The 13,730-nt window shown below is 41.6% G+C and overlaps 1 protein-coding gene across 6 annotated transcripts in view; it reads right to left on the reverse strand.

The window, feature by feature from the left end:
- Positions 1 to 13,730, reverse strand: part of MEGF11 (multiple EGF like domains 11) — a 200,296-nt gene that overhangs the window by 50,323 nt on the left and 136,243 nt on the right. For all 6 annotated transcript variants that reach the window (XM_035335633.1, XM_035335629.1, XM_035335630.1 and 3 more), the window contains exons 12-14: positions 4,771 to 4,891; positions 3,013 to 3,176; positions 2,506 to 2,608 (exon numbers count right to left, since the gene is read on the reverse strand). In XM_035335633.1, the coding sequence (XP_035191524.1) occupies positions 2,506 to 2,608; positions 3,013 to 3,176; positions 4,771 to 4,891 (388 nt within the window). The remainder of the gene's footprint in view (positions 1 to 2,505; positions 2,609 to 3,012; positions 3,177 to 4,770; positions 4,892 to 13,730) is intronic.

Genomic DNA, 13,730 nt, shown 5'->3' on the forward strand with positions numbered 1-13,730 from the left:
GCTACTCTTTCCGTACCTTTTTTCTTCTTTTCCCAGTCTTCCTCCATGCTCCTGCCATCTATCAGTTTCTGAAGGTTTATATCAGTAACATCTTGAAAACTACTTTAAAGAAAATGGGCTCAATCTTCCTCTTGATCTCTACACAGAACACTGACATCAAGGCGGGGAGTCCCACATGTGGGATGAACATACAGAATATGCTGTTTCAGATGAAGTTTTGTGGCTGTTAGGATCAGAAAACCTCGTGAATTCTCTGTCTGGTGTGAGTGGGTAGGAAAACCTTCAGATGTTCCATGATCCTGAACTTTTCTGATCTTTTTCAGGCCATGCCTAATTAGTACCAAACTCAGAAAGCACAAATTTAAGCCTGAATTATTTATCACATCATATTTATAAAATGCACTGCAATACACATCATGGCCCAGTTCACAACAACTAGAGATAGGATTAATCTTTTACCGATGCCATACTCCTTAATATGAAAATATAATTATCTAGCTGAAGAGTTTCTTAAATTACATACTTTCAAACTAGTATGAGCAGAATTTATCCTTGTGTCTGGTGCTAAGCCAAGTGGAAAAAACATTGAGAGCAGAATTGACAAAACGCATGTTGGCTCTGTCTGTCGATCAGCATTTCCAGTGCACACCTTACATGGTCCTGTCAACATCTCAACTCAAGCCTGGTCTCAAATACTAATAAAATTAATGTTTTTCTCCCAGAAATGCGATCCTGAAGAAGGGAGCTCCAGGACTGCAGAGACATATTGAAGAACAAAGTGCTTAATTTGCACTAAGTGTCCTGCAAGTTATTAAACATTTACCTCACCCAATACAGAAATTAAAAATAGGGAGATATCACAGCAATTATTCTTACTTTTAGTTGGAGTAATTTATATCTGCCCTTGACGCACATTTACAGATGTGCATGTGCTTGTGAAAGTACAGAGTATTTGTTTCAAATGCCTTTGAGAAAAAGCTATGCCTTCAGTCTGTAAAGTACATTTTCTGCACTTTCCTCTGAAATGCTACGTACAGAAAGATGTGTAATAAACCTTTAGAGTAAATATATATATATTAATTTACTGTACTTTTAAAAAACATTTTGTCCCTTTAAAAAATCTCGCAATGACTACAGGAAAACCTATCAACTGTTCTTCTGATGGGCATCAATAATGCACAGTAGAGTTTTAAAGCTTGATGGATGGATATATTGATGGTAAAGAGACTCAAAGAGTGATGAATGCGGTCCAGTGAGTGAAGAACACAAGCCGGAGTGGGTAGTAGTGAGCTTGTGAAATGGATTCTCATGTGGGAAAAAAACACCTTTCAGGGATGCATGCCCAATGCCTTTGTAAAGTAACTCTGATGTAAGTAATGTGTGTATAAATTCTTATTTTTGCATTTTATTTAATTCTAAAAAGATGTTTTCCATAAAGTATAAGATATAATTTCACTGCTTTTGCTCCGTGCTTCTAAGAGCTGGCCTGCAGTGGTATGTTCTCTCCATTAGAAATACAAAGCATGCATTATTTTATGGAATAAATGAAGGGTTAAGGTAACAGTATTCCCAATGTCAGCTGCCTGATCAGGGTGCCTTGCTACGTACATCTTTCAACTTGTACTAGTTTGAAAAACAATTACATTTTCCAAATGAATTGCTGTTAATACCAATGCATTTTGATTGTCCGTGCTGCTGGTGGCTCTGCAGATATAGGCAAGAATATAAGCTAATTTCCCTCCAGGGCCTCTACAGAGAGCTGAGGGAGGTTAACCAGTATTTTAGGCAGCTAAGTGTGAAATACTGGTTGGGTCAATAACTTGTCCTCCAGTGCTGCTATGTTAGCTGTCAAAAGCTGGCGAAAAGACATATCAGTATGGAGTCAAGTGCAGATCTTACTGTACTGACATCTCCAGCCTGGACTTTCAGACTTCACTGAATATTTCTCTCTGCATCTGTGTAATCACGAGAGCTCTTTGTCAAACCAGCACTAATCTGCTCTCCATGACCATCCTTCTGTGTGATAAGAAGCATGGGAAAATGAAAGAGCATAAAGACAACAGTTTGTGACAAAACTGGTTTTGTATGATGGAGCAGCTGTAATGCTCTCAGCATCCAGAAGACACGTACCTGCATCCCCACGTATGATGAGGATTCACTGTGGCACAGCTGCACCCCCATGGAAAGGGCCATTCAAGGAGAAAAACGCTGCAGGATTACCAGATGATCTGCATCCCTCCTGAGGATTCTTTTTACAGAAGGCTAACATCTGGCTGCAGGTTTGGAGCTATCTTCAACTAATTTGAATACAAATTTAATGAGTGCCAGTTTTTGTCACCAGCATGAGTGATTTAAATGTGGGCAAGTTCAGCTGATCTTGTCTCAATCTATTATCTAAAAGTTTGCAGTCAGAAGTCCGGTGCTATAACTGATGCAATAGCAAAAGACAAACAAACAAACAAACAAACAAATCCCAAGTTTCACATAGTTAATTCCTAATTTTACCTGTCCAGCCAGCAAGACAGCAGCAGTAACCGGTGACAGGATCGCACCCATCTGCATGGCTACAATCACAACGTTCACTGCAATTAAGACCATATGTTCCATCCTTCCAAAAACATAAATAAAAAAGTCTCTCAGTAATCAGTTTTTTGTCCAAAAATGTGCAAAATCATCTATCACGTCCCTCTTAATGCTGAGTCGCATTTTTAAAATTAACATACAGAGAAGACAGAAATAACTCAGTGCCTAACATTTCTCTATGGAACCAAATGAGGAATCACTTTAAAAAATGATGCTCAAGTAAATGCAGATAGCATTGCAATAGCTCTGATAAAATAACGTGCAAAACAGAAAACATCTACTTGATTGCTAGAACCCCAATCTGTTTCTTATACATGATTTCCTTCAGGTATCCATGGACAAAATGAGATGCTGTCCTACTGTATGTTTAGAGGAGCTATGCTGGCTATGCTTTAAAAGGGGATGCAAGACCATCCCAGTCATACTTACGGGACAGGGCTGGTCACAGTACTCCCCTTGCCATCCAGGTGAGCAGAGACAAAAGCCATCAGCTGGCCTGCAGGCGGCTCCGTTTGTGCAATAGCATGTCTGGTTACAGTTAAGACCCCAACTTCCACTTGAACATGGAATAGAGCAATCCATTCCTTGCCACCCTGAAGAAAGTTATGAAAGAAACAGCATTTGGGATATTTTCACTGAAAAAATAATGCAGGACTGCAGCTATCTGTTGTAATATTTACCTCAGGAGAGTTAAAACATCCTGCAAAGGTGTGTCGTGCATGTTTTCTGGACAGATCTAATGGTCTGCCTTTTTCTTGCACAGCACAGCAAGGTGGAGCATGCAATCTGCAAGAAAGGCAGCATGCAAACTGCAGCTCTTCGATTCTAGGACCAGTTTCCTCCTGATCTTGGTGTAAATAAAGACACCAATCTTGGGGTCAAAGATTGGCCCTTAAATTATGAACTTCCAGCTTCCTCTGCCAGCATCTATAGGTGGAGAAGGGTGGTATAGGTGTCACTATGTTGGCTGTTTGCCACATTAAGGTGTCTGATGCCTCTCTGGGAACTGCTCAGGCAGCAAGAGCGTGCAGCAACGTCTGCTGAAGACCTGCTGAATGTAAGACACTTGCTATTTGATGCTGCCTGTTTCTTGGCTCATATTTTTTGAGAAGGATCTTTAATATAAATAAGCTATTACACCAAAAAAAAAAAAAAAAAAGACCAAAGCCATCATTTCTAAACATTAAGGCTCAAATCTTAACTACCAGCCGCACAATGGCTTTCATTACACTGCAGCTGTATGTAATGGAGTTGAGCAGTAACTCACGGTTTATACACCCTCATTAAATGGGGTTCTACAGTGATTCATTAATTCATGTTTGAAATGCCAGATTTTATTGTTATTTGCCTCACTTCTGTTTTAGGGCTTATGCATGGCATATAGGGATAACTCATGTTGTTATTCTGGGGGAATCCTACACAGGAAAGATAAGAAATATCACGTTGTGGAGTGTACAAGATTTCTCAAGTGATTACTGGGTACATGGGTTATGCTCACGACCAAGCACATATGGGAATTCTGGACATATATGAAGGACAAAAATAGGTGAGTCGTGTAGACAGCCTTCAGAGCAGGCAAGACTTCTTGTTTCCCCAGAAAAAGGACTGCCACATCCTCCAGCCCCTCCTGGCTCGGGAGACAAAGGACACCTGCACATGGCTGAGTTGTCACGGTGGAAGTTGTCACCAGAGGATGGCACCAAGACAGACTCACCCCGCTGACAGCACAACGGGCTAAAGGAAAGGCAAGCAGGAGGCTGCCTCTGCTCCTTTGCCCAGTTGTGTTACTCCAGGTATCGGAGGGAGAACTGGCGCTGTTGAGTCCTGGAGAAATGGGGCATTAAGGGGAGAGAAAAAGGAAAAAAGAAAAAAAAAAAAAAGACACCCCAAAAGCCCAGTTTGGGGGTTGTTTCTTATTTCTTTTAGAATGGAGCTGTGGCTCTGCAAGCACACTTCGTTCCGGGGTCTAGTCTTGCAGCACAGAGCTTAAGTCTGGCCCCTGTTCAGGGCAGAGACAAAACAGACAGTCAAGCCCCTGTTGAGTTTTGATACTTGGGCAGACCGTTGAATTACCACCAGGCACAAATAGATAGTGTAGAGTTACTGACTGCACAGCTGTGCCACATTAAAAGGGGAGAAGCCTTGATGCCAAATTGTAGATGACTGTTAAATCTGAATTTTGTTTACCTTCTTTGCAAATGCATAGACCATCCACGGGGGAACAGGCGCCATCATTTTTGCAATTACAAACTGATGAGCAATTGGTACCATAGGTTCCTGCCATGCAGGTAATGGTGCAGTCATCTCCCTGCAAACCAAAAAAAAGACAGAGTCAGCTAAAGAAATCTGAATTGCAGGAAATTCCCATCTCTGCACAGGGAGGCTTTCTCCTTCAAAACAGTGAGCAGAGTGTTATGAGTTGATTGCTGAGTCTTCAGCTCTTGAGCAGTCACTGCTGCTTCCCGTGATTATGATGCAATTAGTGCTTTGATTGACTTGGAGGAAAGGGACAAGTTTCTGGCGTTCATTCAGCAGGAGGTGGGTAAGTTACAAAAACAAACCTCCTAGAACAGATGTTAGATCATTAAGCAAAACATCACTTATGAAACACTAATCACAAAATATACAGTCTGAAACAGTGCAAAGACTGCTCTGCATTTCTTGGAAAATATATTCTAAGAACATGGTTGTTAAAAAGCTAAAGGATATCCTGCGTGCTCATCTTCCACAGACTGGCAGAGAGGAAAACTGCACGGCAGGTGCATTAGACCTTCTTGATGCATAGCTGGTACCTGCATTTGTTTTCAGTTAATTTGCATGAGATGGTGACTTTGGGAAGAATGCTGAACAAGGAGTGATGTGAACGACAGAGAGAGGAGGCACACAGAGCAAACCACAGAAACAGACAGTCTCTGTCCTATTTTCTGATGCTGTCCTTTAGGTGTAGGGAAAGCTAAGAAGAGGAGAGTAAATACTTATATATTACAGAACTATGCAATACTTCAACAATAAATGTCGGTACACTGTATGCACTGATTAGCTTGTGTGGCTGCAAGGCACTTTTCCTTACTAATATTTTCCATGTCATGCAATAAGGGAGATAAAATGTGAGCACAATCCCTTTAAACCTATACAGAAAGTCCCACAGTCTAGTCGACATATGTTAGCATACGTACGGTATTTTTACTCCGTTTTCTTCTCTGTGTAGTCTTGACTTTCACATCACAAATTAGCTCCTAAATTTACTTCTTCAGTGAGTCAAACTGTAATAATTTAATCCTATGTCAGAGAAAGCTATCCTACTCCAAAGTTAAATAGTAACTACACCGCACAGTGTGACCTATATCATAGCTCAAGGGAAAAGATATTGGTCAAAATGTATTTTTGCAGGTGAGAGGCTTCACTGTGTGATAGGAGCATCCATTTATCAGGAGATAAATGCACAAAATGTCAGCTTCCCTATGCCATGGCAAGTACCTCCAGGAGCCTGTATATCACAGTATCAGACACTGAAACAGTAAAAGGAAATATGACCCGATTTTGAGCACCATCAACCCTCATATGCCTGTTGTTCTGCCTAGCACCAGTAGGACTCTTCCTATTTTATAGTAAAAACTTTGGTTTAGGGGGGAGAAATGGTTAAGACAGGTACCATTCAGGAGTAAATCCTACAAGCGTCTGACTTTTGAGTGAAAGCAGTGTTTGCACAAGATGCTATCTTTGACCTTGGTGGAGTAAAACAAGTTCCTCTGAAAAGGCCTGGCTGTAAAAGGTGCTGTCTTGACAGCCAGAAAATCCAAGCACGCTGCCCCTCATTACCCTGCCAGCATGCCTACAGAATGAGCTACAGGAACCCACAGCTGAGCGGGATGGCAGAGGGGCATTCAGTCTCCACGCCTAATCAATCGTCTGCCTTTCTCCTGTGTGTGACAATTAGACAGCCAATTAGTGCCACCTAGAAAGCCGTATCTTGTGTGAACGGAACTCCCAACTCATTTCGAGTACAGCGCAGGACTGCTGGTTCTGCTGTAATTTCTATGACAACTGACCTTACCTGGATCTGAACTGGTGATCTAGAAGTAAAGGAAAATTCCTTTGAAAAGGAAAGAAGAAATGAGTGATGCGGAGCTAACATATTCCCTCGGGAACCTGATGAACTAAGGCAGCATCTGGGCCACGGGCGGTAGGAGAACCAGGATTTCCAGCTCTTCAGCTGGCTCCGTGACTGCGAGTTGGCTCGTGTGATGCAAGGTTTGCCCTGGCCGTGTGCATGACAAGCTGGTGCAGACTCACTCCTCTTCTCTACACCCACTCTGCACCGAGGGCAGTCAGACAGAATAATTTGGGTATGTCAAAGAAAAGGTGCCATATACAAGCTAAGCATCAGGACATTTCTTCCTCACTCAAAACGCCTTTGAGTTTTGGCATTTACTGCACTGTGCTGTATTTTGTGGACTCACAGGTTAGTCATTCTGGCTGTACACCCTATGTGCCCTTACCTCGCAACAAACCTTACCAGAGAAACTAACTGGCTTAATGAGATTTCTGTCTCTGGGCTTGACAAGCGAGACCTTCAGAACTCTCAGAGTGACAACTGCCAAATATCCTTAACTTCTTAATTACATAAGAGGAAAATGCACTTGAACTATAGCACTGGCTCTAAGATTTTATTAATTATAAATGCACACCCCGTTATTAACATTTTGAACTTGACTGGGGAGAATGACCTATGAAATTAAATGCATTCAGGTACTGTTAAAGATATGTAAATTCCACCTCCCTCTCACCACCTGCCCAAGTGAATAATGCTGCAGTCTATGTCTATCCAGCTGTTAATGAGTTATATATTCTATTAAACTGATTTTAAATGTTGTGCATTGAATCTTCAATCTTGCAATATGGTACTTTATATTTCTATCCTATTTAGTAAAATTAATCAACAGCTGTGCTTCTTATGTTGATTATTCTTTTTTTTTCTATTAAGATCAGGAGGTTAATGAGAATAGTGAAATGTCTGGATGTGGTATACATGATAGGAAGGAGTAGCTAATTCAATCAAACATATAACCCTGAAAATGTTAAAGCTATATTAAGAAAGCTAGCTATAAATAACTTGGTATTTTACATCTCTATTTTCCATGTCAGAGTGATCCATATGGACATCACAGACTTTCAGAAGTGCTTCATTTCTTTCAACATTTTCCCTTAGAGTGCCCGGTTTATCAAAACGTATCCCTGACGTCTACCCCCTGCATTACCTCCTGATTTCAGGGGTCAAGTCTGACTCTAAACCTAATTTTTGGAAAAACTCTCTTTACTAGGTGTTGGATCAGGGCCAGTTGCAGTAAACGGCCTGTTCCTCGCATAAAGCAGCATGCTCCTGTCCTCTTCTTTGCATTCCTGGGCCCAAATCCATGAGATGGCATCTCGGTACAACCAAAGACAGGGTGTCCCATATCTCAGCACAGCTGCCCAGAAGCTAAAAGGAGTGAGTCCTTTCTTGTTTGAAATTTGTACCTGATAGGATTATCTCCATACAGCAAAGATCCAGGTGGGCATCTGTGGTCCCCAGGACCCTAAAATTCAACTTTAAATCAAAACGAACGGTGCTGATAATGTAACTACCACCACCTATATGACCTTTCATAGCGCTAATTACTTCAGAAATATTAACAAATTGGTGCTGAAACTAAATGACACACCCTTCTAGTATCAGGAGAGGTTTCGGCACACGGTTCTTGTTATTGCTAATTCTCCCCTATGTATTGAGGGTTAGGCCCAAGGAACCAAACGCCATTAATAACTCAGGCTGCCAGCTCACATCCATCAGCATCAAATATTAATAAACTCAGGAGGGCCAGGGCATACGTCTTGCCGGATGGCAGTCAATAATACGTCTTGTTTCTGTTCAGGCAGAGGTGAAGATTTTCTTCCTCAAAAATTATTATTGTACAGTATTAGTAGAGCTTAAAGACACACCGCTGCCTTAGGTGTTAACTGTGTTAACAAGCTCTGGCCACTTCACAAAGTGTTTTCCCTGGATTAATGTTGCCCTAACAGTAAGTTTTAGATTGCTTGTTTCTGTTAAAAATACATTCCTGCTGTAAACAAAGCCACCTTCTTTTAAAATCCTCTTTCTACATTCAATAAAAAGACTTTTATTTACTCCAATACGTTTAGGATCAGGCCTTTAAATCATTCAAATACATTTTAAAAGGAAAAAAAATGCAATCCCAGACTGTAAGAGGAGTTAATAACCCAGCAGCAGTCACCAGCACCCAGCAAAGTCTGCAGCCATGCCAGGTCTCTCTGAAAGTTTGACTGTTTAAGGACATTAAATTAAGAATTTCAGAAGTAACTACAACTTACAGGAATATATTTGCCTTGGAGTGCTAGAGGCTGGTTCCACTGAAGTCAGTGGCAAAACAGAAAATCAATTTTTTAAGGCCTCTGCAATGCAGAAGACTAACAGGGCTGTTATTGGAGCTGGCATCAAGTTCGCATGATAAAGACCTCGGTGACGGGTTGGTTCGAGCGTCCTTGAGGTTGAACCTGCTGAGGTGCTGCCCGCCCCCTGTTCCTGCGCAGATTGCTGGGGGGGGCTGACAGCAGTGCAAGGCAATGCATCTGAACCTCTGGTAATCTGTAATGGGACTCCAGGTGCCCTTAGATATTTAACGTGGTATCTGATCTCCCCTCTCTCCCTCTCGTTGCCTTTCTTTGTGCCCGGTGAATTGGAGGTGCAGCACCTGTCACCAGCAGCAGGGCAAGCCGAGTGCTCAGTGCAGGCACGAAATGGAAAGAGGGGCATGGTGCAGGGCCATATGCATGTAGCGATAAGCAGATCAGAAAGAAAAAGTGTAAGTGCTGTTTGTAGCTAATGTCTGCGTGTCCAGATAAGGTGATTGGCATGGACTTAGTACATAAAAGTACATATTTACCTGTACACACTGAATGTGGCACACCAGTGTGCCGGTACACGGTGTCTGTGCACTGATGCAGATCACAGACACGGTTCTGTATATTTACTTATTTAATTGCAAAATTTACAATTAACCCAAAGTGGTTCTCCACAAACGTTCCCTCAAGGTAAACATATGGTATCCAGCAGCACAAACTGGCAGAACAAACTAATTTCCCTAATGGTGTTCCAGTGGAAATTAACGTGCTCTTCATAAGCATATTAGCAGCAGTAGGAAACTTTGTACTTCTACTGGGCGTCTCCTCTACCTTCAACTCAAGCAATTTATTCATGACCTTACAATACAGCATCTTTAGTTTCCCAGACATAATGATGTCCTCTGGCTGAATTCCTTTCCCCTCTGGGTGTTACTAATTACTCCCTGCAGATGCTATTATTGGTGCTAATGATATAACGCAGAAAAAAGTTTGGGGAAGGATTTTGTGCCCTGTACAAGCCAGGCTTTCAGTCTGCAGGTAATCAGTGTTACTAAGAACTGACAAATGTCCCTTTACCCATTTCGTAACATGGTATGATGTAGCTGTGTGCTAGAGTCTGATACACATCTAAAATGGCACAATGAAACCACTGATGACCTTATTCAGTCTCCTTTTCCCTTCACCCTTTATATGGAAGAAGATGGAGTGAGGTATAAAGGACAGGAAAGAGCTTTCTTATATTTAAAAAGTGACATTTTATGTCACTTCTTAAGTCACAAGCTCATGACTCATCCAAAGACACAGCCCTTCACAGTCCTGAATGTTGTATTGCATAACCTTTCAAAGTATTATAAACACTTTATCCAATATTATTTAATAAATAAATGAAATAAAATGTACTTTTGATCTTGTTAGAAAATACACAGAGAGCTTATATGTGCACATGCACAAATCCACCAGCTCTGAATAGAACCTGCTGGTTTCGTTTTACCGGTTATAGCCAAAGCCTTTGTTGGGCTGCACAGCCTGAGAGGGGAGCACAAGGTCCCACACTCGTGGCACAAAGCTGCTGTAATGGAGCAGTACTCCTTACGAATAAAGCAGCAAATCCCAGCTTCGTGAGGTGGTGGTTTTTTTGTCTCCATGAAATGAAGTGAAAACAAATACAAATAAATCTTTCATTAAAAAAATTGATTTTTCATACTAAACAGCAAGCTTGAGTTGGATTTCTGTCAGCGAGCACTACAACCCCCCTCACCACAAGGGAATAGTTTTCTAGTTTGCACTAAAAATATGCCCAATACCAGTCAGTTATTTGCAATTAAAATAATCCATTCTTACTGTTCAAGCCACCTAAATATGGGCATTAAAAAAAGAAAGAGACTTCAATAAAGAGAGCAGGCAAGACCCCCCCACACTGTAAATCAGCGCAGCACTGTTGCTGGCGAAAAAATCTAGCCTAACTTTACAACACTTGAATATCTGCCTGGTTTAGTATTTAGACCTTAACTGCAGAGCACTTTAACGGCAGCGAGGCAATGAATACAGCCTCATATAATTAAATGTGTTCACAAGGAAAGTAGTATGGAGAGTAAAAAAGATGATCATCAACCTCTGAACAAGATTTTTTTATATACAGTCAGCACTTTTCACCTAATAAAATATCACAAAACACATTTATCCACGAGGGACCTCTCCAAAAATAGGAGATTGGATTTAGACTGGGTAAAACAACTCCTACATCCTTTCCTCGGGACATTTCTCCTGGTGAGACAGCGCATTGCACCTGAGAGGACAGCCTCCCCCGGGCAGCCCGTAATGGAGTACAAGCAACATGGCCACGCACAGTTCAAAAAACACGGTGGCGACCAGCGTTCAGCTAAATCAGATGGGTGTGCAGAGCTTGGCCAGCCCCAGCAGCTGGCTACGTAAGGGCACGGTACTAAAACAAGCTCCTAACTCTGTTCACAGCTGAGCTGGGGAGATTGTTTATGGAACAGATATTTCAGGTGGAAATGAAAACATCTTTAATACTTGGATTTAGATTTAGTTAATGGGAAGATGCATTATCAAGGCAGGTCAATAACGTATCAGGAGGGTTACTAATATACATTACGGGCCAGACCAATAACCAAGTTCTGCTTTAAAGCAATTTAAATCTGGAATAGGTCCACTTTAGATTCATTCAGGTGTGGCAGGGAGCAAATTCTCAGAATATTTTAAACCTAACTCTGGGGAAGTTATACAGAATCACAGAATCACCAGATGGTTTGGCTTGGAAGGGACCTTAAAGACCATTCAGCTCCAACCCCCTGCCATGGGCGGGGACGCCACCTACTATCCCAGGTTGCTCAAAGCCACATCCAGCCTGGCCTTAAACACTTCCAGGGATGGGGCATCCACAGCTTCTCTGGGCAGCCCGTTCCAGTGCCTCACCACCCTTAGTAAAGAATATAGAGAGTCAAACATCTGCAGGGCTCATTGCTGCTACTGTAATCAACTTCCACCAGCTGCTATCCTACAATGCTTCAAAAGCCATGGCCATATCACAATTAAATGTCCCAAAAGGTAAAATGACCCAGACATAATGTGGATTATTTCAAGTCAGTGGAAAGCATTTAAATGCCCGAGAAGTATACACTAGATGTGCTCTTCATGATGTACTCAACAAGCTACTTGTGCCCAAACTGTGGGACAGAAGCCAGCCCTTGAATACTACTGGTAAAGACAAAACAAAACAAAACAAAACAAAACAAAAAACAAAAACAAACAAACAAAAAACCTGCCTTCTTTTACTGTTTTAGATGGAGAAATGTGTATTGTAGCCATCACTATGGTAAAGGAAAAGGAACAACACCGACCTGATGCTGCCTCTACCAGTGCCAGAACCACCCTGGGAGGCACGCAGAGACCTCTGAGCCACCCTCCTTCTGCACTAGCTGCAGCTGCATGGTTACAAGCTATGTGAGATCAAGAGAGAGGAAACAGATCTGGATGCTCCGTTTTCTGTCTTCCCGTCTGTTTAGGAGAGGCCCTGTTAGCGCAGAGCAAAAGCTCATCTGGTCCTCTTCAGTGAAGTGTCTACAAGAAGACGACCCACCTGGTTAATTCTGCCTCAGCTAGTGTATGCGAATGTCCTTGTCTGGAAACCAGAGATGGTTCCTGCTCAGTCCACATGAGCTGAGTGGCACAGTCCAAGATCTGCCTGGTAGAACGACTGTGGCCTCCGGACTTTTTTGCACTAATAAGTTAGGCTCTGGCTGACAAGTCTGAATAGCTCTGCAAGAAGGACATTAGCAAAAACAGGGAATAAAAGGTATCATTTATACTTCCAGCTTCTATGACGTCCTCTGGCAAGAAGATCCACAGTTTAATTATAAATACAAAGGAGAAAAAATATGTTTATTTGTTTGCTTCAATCCACTGCCTGTTTTTTAATTGGGAAACTTCTTATACTGTGATAAATAGCAAACATGCATTCCTTCTTCCCTTCTCCAGTGATGTAGGGGACCTCTCACATATCTACCCTCGGTGACCCCTTTTCTAAGCAAAATCATCCCACTCTCTTATTCTCATTTTATGGGAGCCATTTCACAATTTAATTACACATTCTGTGAAAAGCACTATCTTTGTCTTTAAACCTGCTGTGCAATCATTTAATTGGTTGCCCCCTGTTCCCGTGTTATTAGAAATAGTAAATAATCATTCCTTGTTCGTGTCCCATGCACCAGCCTCAGTTCCATAGATCTCTATCGCATCCCTCCTCAGCCATCTGTTTTCTGTACTGAGTCCTAGTTTATCGAGTCACTCTTTGTATAGAAGCTATTCCAAATAAAAGATGATCTTTGTCACCATTCACTACTTCCATTACATCCTTTGTAAGCAGCAATCAGCCAAACTGCATGCAGTAATTTAAGATTTAGATATATTATGGATTTATACAATAGCACAAAAAATTGTTTTTCTATCCTGTTTTGTTCTTTTCCTGGTCATTCTAACTGCTCTAGCTGGTACTCTGGGTTGGTTTGTTTGTTTTTTTGACTGGTGATGAGCACTCATTTACATATTTCAGAAAACTATCCGCTGCGATTGCCTGATCTCTGTCCCTGAATGGTAGGAATTAAATTAGAATTAGAATTCACGTCTATTTACTTAACTTTATTTTCTCCTTGTATATTACTTTGCATTTCTGAGCACCAACTTTCACCTTACCCAGTCATTCAGTAGCACAAAACCTTTCTGTGTAT

This window comes from Oxyura jamaicensis, chromosome 10 (genome assembly GCF_011077185.1).
Source record: "Oxyura jamaicensis isolate SHBP4307 breed ruddy duck chromosome 10, BPBGC_Ojam_1.0, whole genome shotgun sequence".
Taxonomy (NCBI): domain Eukaryota; kingdom Metazoa; phylum Chordata; class Aves; order Anseriformes; family Anatidae; genus Oxyura; species Oxyura jamaicensis.